The following is a 10,484-nucleotide window of genomic DNA, read 5'->3' on the forward strand; positions in this document are numbered from 1 at the left end:
ATAATGACCAAAAATGTTTTAAGGGTTTGATTTTATGAAATTGACACTTCAAAGTGCTTTTTAACTCTACTCCCTTTTCCATTTTCAAACCACAGTTTGTGTTACAGCGTGCGTTGCGTGTTCCCATGAGCCCAGAGCTGCGGTGTCCCTGGGCAGAGGCAGAGCCGTAGGCAGGGACAGGACTGGCCCAGAGCCCTGGGCTTGAGAACGATTCATAGACTCTTGCCGCTGCTGCAGCCCTCCCGACGGGCCAAGGGAGGCCCTGATTAGTGCCTTCAAGAGTGGCCCGACAGCCACTGGAAAGCGTCTCTACAGCCTGTCTCTGCGGCCCGTCTCTGCATGGCGTGTCGTGGGCGACTGCTCTACACAGCGGCTGTGTTCAGTGGCCGTTCACCGTGGCCCAGCCTGGGATTAGGGTCATCTTTTCCCCACACGACAGCCCCGGTAGGGCGGGTGTCATTGCTCTGGTGTACAGAGAAGCAGAACGTCAGAACGCACACGGCACCCACCCTGGAGCCTGCCTCTGGCCAACAGCGCCGTGACAGTGGGCTCGCCCCTTTCCTGGGTGGGTGTGGGCCTCATACCCGCAGGGTCTGCAGCAGAACCGACCCTTCTGAAGCTAACATGGCTCCAAAACTGAGTAACACAACCTCTCAGCCCCGCACGCCTCGTCCACAAGAGGGTGATCGCCATGCCCTTCACAGGCTCTCGTGAGGACTGAGTGGCACGAAGACACCCTGGGAGCAGTGCCCAGTGGGGTGAGGGCTGGGCACACAGGGGCCACTGCTCACCTGCATGGCCACTCGCACTGAACTACTGCCTTGACCACAGCTGCTCCCATCAGCAGCACCGCACCATCCCTACTGCTGCTGTCACTAGCAACACTGCCACTGCCACCACTAGTACCACTGCCGCCACCGCCACTAGTGCCACTGCCGCCGCTGCCACTAGTGCCACTGCCACTGCCACCACTAGTGCCACTGCCACCGCCGCCACTGGTGCCACCGCCACCCCTGCCTTTTGTCACCATTCCGCTTTTATCACCCGTACTGCCATCTCCACTGTGGCTGCTGCTACTGGTCCTGTCACTGCTGATACCACCGGTGCCTCCACATGATACCATCACTAGTAAGACAACCACTGCTGCAGTCGCTGGCCCCACACTGCTCCCACTATGACTGTCACGAGTACCACCATTGTTGCTGCTGCTACTGGCACTGTCACCACAGCGTCACTGGTCCTCCCACACGACTGCATCTCTGAAACCACATCACGAGTACCATGGCTGTCCCTTCGCCTCCTGCCACTACTGACCCACGGTGGCTGTGGTCCCCACGATGGCTGACAGTGAGAGGAGAGAGCTCATGTCTTTGGAAAAGGCGGCCTCTCCAGGGCTGTCTCTACCCCGACAGTGACCACGGGATTTCCAGGACTGTCCTGCCAGCCCCAGGCATTGTTAGCCTCATCATGGCCAGGATCATTGTGAATAATTCAGATAATTAAGATCAGTCTCTTCCAAGCTCCCATCTGATGGCTCCCACACTAGCGTCTAATGAGGCCAGTGCAGCGGATGGATGGGAGCCTGGCAGGGCCAGACGTGGCCCTGTTCCCTGAGAGCTGCGCACCCAGTGCCACCTGCTCCGTGAAGTGCTGGGCTGGCTGTGTGGACTGTGGGGTGAGCTCAGGACCCCAGAATCCCCTGGCCCCATCTTTCCCCACAGCCCTGGAAGATGGACCAGGACAAGCCTCCCGGACTTAACTTCTTCCTTAACCGTGTTTTATTAAATATATATATGTTTTATACACACACACACACACACACTCACATGCGTTTCTTTTTCAGTAAACAGTTGTAAAATTTGACATACCAAAGAAAATAAGGGAGACAGAGCCTATAAGGTGAGCTCTGAGCTTGTCTGTGCTGATGAGCTTGCCGGCCGCTAATGCACACCCAGAAGTCAGACAAGAAAAGCCCCAAGCACCAGCAGGGCACAGGAGTCAGCCCAGCACAGGAGGCGCCTGAGTGTGCACAATGGCCCCAGAGCTCTGCAGGGTCTCCCTGGAGTCAGGAGAGCCCCCACCTCTGCCTTCCTCCTGCACAGGCTCATTAACTGATAACCCCCGGCCACAGATGCTAATGGTCTACGTGACGCGGTGTTCCCAACAGCCAAAGGCGGAGGCGGCCCATGCAGCCACACACAGATGACGGGTAATCAAAATGTGTTCGTCCACGCACGGAATGCGATGCAGCCACGGAGAGGAAGGGAAGCCGTGGCAAGCCACGCGGGTGACCCTGCAGATGCGTGCTGAGTGGAATATGCCCGCCACAGAGGGACAAGTCGCGTGTGGTTCCACGAGGAGCAGGCACCCAGAGCGGTCACATCCAGAGACAGAAAAGTCGATGGGGGCGGCCAGGGCCTGGGGTGGGCAGTGGGGTGAGTGGAGCAGGGGCAGAGCTACGGTTTGGGAAGATCGGGAGTTCTAGAGAGGATGCAGGACATCCAGTGTGAACGTGGTTAGTGCCACCGAACTGTGCACCTGAGCATGGGAAAGATGGAACACGAGCAAACCCTCCCTCGGGGGTCCCACACAGCGTGGCGGGTCGCCCAGGTGACGGTGCCCTCTCTCTTCCCCGCCCCTCCAGGCTTCCTGGGCTCCCTGTGCACGGCCCTGTTTGTGTCGTTCGCCGCACAAGGAAAGCCGCTCGTGCAGTGGGGGAGAGACATGCTCCGGGCGGTACCCCTGGCAGAAGAGTACTGCAGGAAGACCATCCGGCACACGGCAGGTGAGCCCTCCCGCGGCCCCAGTCCACACTCGGAGCATCTGGGCAGATTCAGCCCCTCCGTCGGCCCCCAAATACTTCAAGGCACCTTCACTCTTAGACGGAAATGGGAGGGCCCCGTCCAGGCCATGTGAGCAGAGCTGGCCTCACAAGGCAGGCCCTATGCTGCTCCCGACCAGTCTGCCTCTGCCCTGACCTGGGAGGGCTTTGCCTCCCCACCCGGAGCTTCAGAGAGACCTGTGCCCGCCAGGGACATTGCCTCCAGGGGATCCAGCCGTCCCCGTCCACCCCAGTCCGAGGCGCCAAGTGACTGGCAGCCTTTGGGATGTGACTGGGACCCGCGGTGCGCCCTGGGAAAGCTCTGCTTCTGCCGGTCTGGGCGAGGTCAGGGCTGGGCCCTTCCCTCAGGAGCCCCATGAGGCCGGCCAGAGGCAGGGACAGCAGGTGTGGGGCTAGGACATCCATGACCATTCCGGAAGGTTCTACCCCACGGGAGGTGCCGTCTAAGAGGGGAGGGGGCGGCACGGGGAGCACAGGCAGCCTCACGCAGCCTTTGGCGTCTTTGCATCGTTGGGGAAATTGGAAATAAGGTATCCAGTGTGTCCTGGAGAAGGAGAGGGAGGATTTGAATGTAGGATCAGGTTTGCTTAGTTTTCAAAACAGCCTCAGGCTGAAGTCGTCTCGATTTGTTTTTGTTTTTGTTTTTGTTTTTTTGAGATGGAATCTGGCTCTGTTGCCCAGGCTGGAGTGCAATGATGCAATCTCGGCTCACTGCAACCTCCGCCTCCCAGGTTCAAGCGATTCTCCGGCCTCAGTCTCCCGAGTAGCTAGGACTACAGGCGCCTGCCACCTTGCCTGGCTATTGTTTTTATTTTTAGTAGAGACAGGGTTTCCCATGTCACCCAGGCTGGTGTCAAACTTCTGACTTCAAGTAATACTCCCGCCTCGGCCTCTCAAAGTGCTGGGATTGTAGGCGTGAGCCACCTCGCCTGGTCTGAAGTCTTCCAGAAACAGAAAAACCAGTGAATCCCTTTATTTCCCCTGCAAGGCGCAGGGGCATGTTCTGAAATGCCTCGTGGGGGCTGGTGCACAGCTTTCCACGGGGGTGCAGCCATGGATACCTGCCTGGACGTGGCTCGGGGGCCGCTCAGCCACCAGGCCTGTGCTGATGGGGGAGCAAGGTCAGCATCCACACACAGTCACCACCTCCTTGAGTCGCTGCTCTGTGTTCCCCACGGCCTGGCTGTCCTCAGGAAGCGTGACTGCTGAGCACTCCTGGCAGGCCACGGCACACACTTTATCTCTGGTGATTTCATCTCTGTTACCGCTTGGTGTGGGAGCGGTGGGAGATGGCCAAGCCTGTGGCCCCAGGTTCTTTCCAGCCGAGGTGGCTGTCTGGAGCCAGGGGCTAAGTCATCTCCCTAACCCCAGGAGCGTCGCCCTGACCCACCTTAGAAACGGGTGAGCAGTGAGGCATGGGGCCACGCCATGACTGAATTCACACAGTATTAACGAATGTTCTCCCAGAACTCTGGGATTCAAAACAGTCTTCCTCAAAGCATTTTCTGAAGAACGGTCGGAATTATCTGACCAGCAAAACCTCCTCCCCTTTGTGTTCACGGAATGTTTCTGACTGTTCTTCAGAAAGCTTTATTCTTTCTCTCAGGGATTTGAAATGCACAGACACCAGTTTAAAGCTCTGAGAAACAGTCCTCCAAATAAATCTATTTAATTTCAAATTCGTTTAACCCAGAGTTTTATGAATTTCCTTGACACAGAAACCTTTTTAACAGAACGTCTAAAATCATCCACCGGACTTAACGTTCAGAAGCCCAGAAACGCTGCTCTGGGCTTCCGGCCGGCCCACCTGACATGACCCCTCCGCAGTGAGGACAGTTCACAAATTAGCTCCCTCCTTTTGTGTCTGGACATCTGTTTCCGAATTGGCCAACCCCGCTGACTCGGGTGAGAGGCCGTGCTTTGAGTTTGCGCCCAGGTCCATGTTGACGCTCCACCCGGACTTTCAGGCCCTGTGCCGGGTTCATGGGATGCGCCTGTGGCCGCTGCCCTCTTACTTTTGCGTCTTTCACTTCCAATTTCATGTCGCTGAACAAGATCCGAAGGGGGCTGAACTTTTACTTGTGTGAAACCAAGTTGGCCCAGAGTTTCGGAGGACCTGTGAGCCTCGTCCAGGGCCTGGTCCAGGGCCCTCCTTGCCTCCCTGTGGCCTGGAGCTCTGTGGCAGGAGCATGGTCTCCCCCACTGCAGCCCTTCAGCTCTGCTCTCCAGCGCCCTGTGCCCTCCAACCACAGCCAGGCAGACAGGATCTGTGCTCTGTCACCACATGTGATCAGCACACGTGTCCCTTGGGCCTGACAGCCACCAGCAGCATGCACAGCTCCCGCCCTCTGTGGCTCCTGTGGTGCCAGGGAGCAGGAGGTGGCATGTGGTGGGCAGGGGTGCTCACCGTAAGGCAGGCAGGAGGGCAGCGGGCCTGGGTCTGGGCAGCCTGCACGCCTCCTGGCTCCACAGCGGGGAAGGGATTTCCTGTGGTCTGTAGGGTGTGTGGCTGCAGGTTCAGACTCCCTTCTGAGTCCGTGTCCTCTTTGCCAGATGACCTCCAAGAAGTCCCTAGAGCATTCAGGGGCTTGGATTTCAATTAGGAGTAATGAAACATCCCGCTCTGCTCTGCAGGCACAGGACTAATGCAACAATGTAATGAAAATGCTTTTGCCCCATCTCCATCTTGCTTGCTGTCCTTTCAAAGCAGCTACAGGCTGGGCACGGTGGCTCACGCCTGTAATCCCAGCACTTTGGGAGGCTGAGGCGGGCGGATCACCTGAGGTCAGGAATTCCAGACCAGCCTGACTAATACGGTGACACCCCATCTCTACTAAAAATACAAAAATTAGCCAGGCGTGGTGGCGGGCGCCTGTAGTCCCAGCTACTCAGGACGCTGAGGCAGGAGAATGGCTTGAACCTGGGAAGTGGAGGTTTCAGTGAGCCAAGATGGCGCCAGTACACTCCAGCCTGGGCAATAGGGCAAGAATCTGTCTCGAAAAAAAGAGGCTGGGCGCGGTGGCTCACGTCTGTAATCCCAGCACTTTGGGAGGCCGAGATGGGTGGATCACCTGAGGTCAGGAGTTCGAGATCAGCCTGGCCAACATGGTGAAACCCCGTCTCTACTAAAAATTCAGAAATTAGCCAGGTGTGGTGGCGGCGCCTGTAATCCCAGCTACTCGGGAGGCTGAGGCAGGAGAATCGCTTGAATCCGGGAGGCAGAAGTTGCAGTGAGCTGAGATTGCACCACTGCACTCCAGCCTGGGGGACAAGAGCGAGACTTCATCTCAAAAAAAAAAAAAAAGAAAGAAAGAAAGCAGCTACAAATGTCAGCATGTTCATAATTCTGGACAGTCGCTCAGTGGTTTACCCCAGGACAGGTGCTCCGCTTCTCCACATGCCTGCAGCTGGGTGGAGGGGCATCGACACGTCCCCTCCCTCCCTGCACCCGCCCCAGGGCCCTCCGCCCCACCTCATGGATGCCATTGTGTTCAGCTCACCCTGTTCTTTATGTTTAGAATACCAGGAGCACTGGTTTTACTTTGAAGCTAAATGGCAGTTTTATTTGGAGGAGAGGAAAATCAGTAAAGACTCAGAAAATAAAGCCATCTTCCCTGACAATTATGACACAGAAGAGAGGGAAAAGGTGAGCCTTGTCCTGGCACTGGGGCAATGTCTGCACACCAGCGGTGCTCAATAAGTGCATAGCAAGTGGGTGGATGGGTGGATGGATGGATGGATGGGTGGGTGGATGGATGGATGGATAGAAGCATGGGTGGGTGGAAGGGTGGGTGAATGGATGAATGGATGGGTGGATGGATGGGTGGACAAGGGAATGGATGGGTGCGTGGGTGGGTCGGTGGGTATATGGGTGGGTGGTTGATTAGGTGGATGGAAGGGCAGGTAGGTAGAAGGGTGGGTGAACGGATGGGTACATAAATGGGTGGGTAAATGGATGAATGAGTGGGTAAATGGATGAATGGATGGGTGGATGGATGAGTGGATGAGTGGGTGGATAGGTGAATGGATGGGTAGGTGGGAAGGTGGTAGAAGGGTGGGTGAATGAATGGGTAGGTAAATGGGTGGGTGAATGAATGAATGGGTGGGTGAATGGATGAACGGATAGGTGGATGGATGAGTGGATGAGTGGGTGGATAGGTGAATGGATGAATGGATGGGTGAATGGATGGGTAGGTAAATGGGTAGGTGAATGGATGAATGGGTGGGTGAATGGATTAATGGATAGGTGGATGGATGAGTGGATGAGTGGGTGGATAGGTGAATGGATGAGTGATGGGTGAATAGATGGGTAGGTGGAAGGTGGTGGAAGGGTGGGTGAATGAATGGGTAGGTAAATGGGTGGGTGAATGGATAAATGGGTGGGTGAATGGATGAATGGATAGGTGGATGGATGAGTGGACGGGTGAATGGATGGGTGCGTGGGTGGTGGGAGGGTGAGTGAATGGATGGGTGGGTAAATGGGTGGGTGAATGGATGAACAGATGGGTGGATGGATGAGTGGATGGTGAATAGATGGGTGGGTGGATGGTTCGACAGGTGAATGGATAGGTGGATGGATGAATGGATACGTGAATAGATGGGTGGGTGGGTGGGTGACTAATCTCGTCTCTACTAAACATACAAAAAATTAGCCAGGTGTGGTGGCGTGCGCCTGTAATCCCAGCTACTCGGGAGGCTGAGGCAGGAGAATCACTTGAACCCGGGAGGCGGAGGTTGCAGTGAGCTGAGATCGCATCCTGCACTCCAGCCTGGGCGACAGAGCCAGATTCGATCTCAAAAAGAAAAGGGTGGGTGGGTGGAATGACAGTTCACTAGGATGGGCCCAGGAAGCTTGTGCTGTAATGTACCCAGAAGTGGCTCCACTTGGGCACATGCCCCTGACCCACGGCTCTCTTGTCAGACCTACAGGAAGTGGAGCTCAGAAGGTCGAGGGGGAAGACGAGGCCATGATGCCCCCATGATAGCCTATGACGCCCTCCTTGCAGCAGGCAACAACTGGACTGAGCTGTGTCACCGGGCCATGTTTCATGGAGGTGAGATGTTCCTTAATGGCCGTGGCTTCCAGGAGGGTAGCGCCCTTCTCCTGAAGCACCCCCTTGGAGTGTCCTAGGATGGCAGGCATTCAGGCACCACCTCCTGAGCCCCAGCATATGCGTCCTTCTCTTCCTTTCTGGAACCGCTTTGGGAGGGCGCAGGCTCCAGGGTACACCGGCTGACGTACGTGCACTCACGTGCAGACGTCACAGGATACAGGTGTGACTGCAGGTCCTGCCGTGAGCTCCAGCAGACCAAGAGCCTCTCGCCTGGTCCACGAGCCTGGAGGGCAGTGCGGCCTTGGAGTAGGTGGGGTGTAGGGGTATGGAGGCTCCTACCCTTGCCACTGCTGCCTCAGGCTGGCCACCTTCACAGGGTTCTGTTCCGAGGTCACTGTCGTCTTGTCCTTTGCTCTGCAGCCTCTGTGCAAAGTTGCAGACTGCCGCCTCGAGTTAGGTCCTGGGCTCGCATCCTGCTCCATCCATGCTGGCTCCGTGCCGGCCAGGCTGTCTCTGGCCATGGAGGGAGAGGAAGAAGCCCAGCAGAGTGGCTGTGGCAGCTCCAGGCAGCTCCTACCCATAAGATCAACCCCGTGCCTTGTGGGAGCAGCTGTCAGGTTCTGTGAGACTGCTGAAATTGCCTCACTTCAGTGAGCTGAGCTTGACCAGACATGAGCTGGGAAAAGACAAATGTGGCCCCGTTTGGTCAGGAAGCCTCTGCACAGAGCCGGCTCAGCCCCTGAGGGGTTTCCTCTGTGACCCTGGCTCAGGGGTGGGACCGTGCGGCCTCGGGCTCCCCTCCCTCCGCCTTCCTTCTGCACCGTCCTGGCGTCTCACTGACTCTTAGTGCTGAAACACCGCTTCACACAGATGCCTGACCCAGGGAGGGAGAAGGGAAGCACCTGTCCCCCTCCCGTTTACTTTGGGGGGTTTTTTTGAGACAGGATCTCACTCTGTCACTCAGGATGGAGTGCGGAGAGGCAATCTCGGCTCACTGCCACCTCTACCTCCTGGGTTCAAGAGATTCTCCCGCCTCAGACTCCTGTGTAGCTGAGATGACAGGCGTGAGCCACCACGCCAGCCTGCCTGTCCCTTTTACCAGCCGCCCCCAGCAGAACTGGGGTTTGGCCCACCTTAGGGGTGGCCAGCCCCAGGGGTCTCGCGGCCCTGGTCAGGTGGAGCCCACTGCGACTGCTGCCTTTGCGTTTCAGGGGAGAGCGCAGCCACGGGCACCATTGCAGGCTGCCTGTTTGGGTTGCTGTACGGCCTGGACCTCGTTCCCAAAGGCTTGTACCAAGACCTGGAGGACAAGGAGAAGCTGGAGGACCTGGGCGCGGCCCTCTACCGCCTGTCCACAGAGGAGAAGTAAAGTCATTTCTGCCACTTTGCCCCTAGAGAGCCAGTGCCACCCTGGGGCCCATAGTGTCCTCTTGCAGCCCCCTGGGTGAGGGTGTCTCTGTGCGGCTCCACTGCAGTCTGCGCCTGACTGGTCACATCTAACTGTCATTTCCAATCTCAGAATCCTAACTGCTGCATAAAATACACCATTTGTCCTGCGGGAATACTTTCCGTCCTCCACCATCCACATTGACATCGTGTGGCTTGTTGCACTTGGACGTCCAGGCGTGGCACTCACCCGCAGTCTCCCGGACAGACGGTGTATTTTATTCCGCCGCAGAGCTAATGCTGTTTACTCACTCACTTCAACAACACTAACTGTGGTGGCCTCCAGCAGGCCCTCACTGCAGACCCTCCGTCCCGCCTCCGCCTCCACCTCCAGGGGTGCATTTTCCTCGAGGGCCGATGCGCCACCTCCCTGCCCTCCACCCCCCACCATGTCCACAGTGGGCCGTGTGTGCCTGGACAGAGAAACAGTCACACTGGGGCCTGGGGGACACATATACAAGCATTGCTCTTAACCCCACCTGTTTAATCACACTAGATTTTAAGATCATTCTCTTTTTGAAATAACTCACGGAGAAAACCAGAACCTAAATGGCCTCCTGCCAGCTCTGGCGTCTCTCTGTGGTCTGCCTTAGTGGGCCAGGTCCAGATGCAGAGCAGGCCTTTCCCCTAGGCGCCTGCCCTGCCGGGCTCACTGACGAGGAAGCGCTGTCCCTGCCGTGAGGTTCTCTCTCAGAGAGTCTGGGAAAAGAGATCACTTGCTCTTGTTTAAAATACATTTGGACATGATTTTTCCATGCAGCATCTGGTGTGAATAAAACAGCAGTTGACTGATGTTTATCGCTGTGCTTGGCCGCTTGGCTGGGGCCTCTCTTTTTGTTGTGATTTCATTAAAGGGCTCTCCCCTGGGCAGAGTCGGAATCCCGGGGAAGCCCCAGCCTCAGGGAGAGGAGGCCGCGGGGCCGAAAGCCTGGGTGGTTGGAATCTCTGTGGGCATCCAGAATGCAAGCCCTACCCCCACGGGCTTTGTCGTCTCCTATGGGCTGATTTGAAAGGGGGAAGTGGTGGCGTCTTTATGCTCCCACTTGGGATTCCTGTGTGAGTGGACTGGCAAGAGAGGCCGGTGGGCTTCACAGGCGGGCGCCACGGACCCCCACTCTCAGGTGTGTTGGGTCTAGGCTTAC

The 10,484-nt window shown here is 56.9% G+C and overlaps 1 protein-coding gene across 2 annotated transcripts in view; it reads left to right on the forward strand.

The window, feature by feature from the left end:
• The window catches only part of ADPRHL1 (ADP-ribosylhydrolase like 1), a 31,323-nt gene extending 21,183 nt beyond the window's left edge, over window positions 1–10,140 (forward strand). Inside the window, exons 4-7 of one of the 2 annotated variants that reach the window (XM_011979425.1) lie at window positions 2,645–2,785; window positions 6,361–6,488; window positions 7,764–7,896; window positions 9,108–10,140. In XM_011979425.1, coding sequence (XP_011834815.1) covers window positions 2,645–2,785; window positions 6,361–6,488; window positions 7,764–7,896; window positions 9,108–9,265 — 560 coding nt within the window. In that variant the 3' untranslated portion in view covers window positions 9,266–10,140. The remainder of the gene's footprint in view (window positions 1–2,644; window positions 2,786–6,360; window positions 6,489–7,763; window positions 7,897–9,107) is intronic. The other variant, XM_011979427.1, reaches the window with a different exon arrangement.
• The last annotated feature ends 344 nt before the right edge of the window (window positions 10,141–10,484 follow it).

This window comes from Mandrillus leucophaeus, unplaced genomic scaffold (assembly GCF_000951045.1).
Source record: "Mandrillus leucophaeus isolate KB7577 unplaced genomic scaffold, Mleu.le_1.0 Scaffold201, whole genome shotgun sequence".
Lineage (NCBI taxonomy): Eukaryota > Metazoa > Chordata > Mammalia > Primates > Cercopithecidae > Mandrillus > Mandrillus leucophaeus.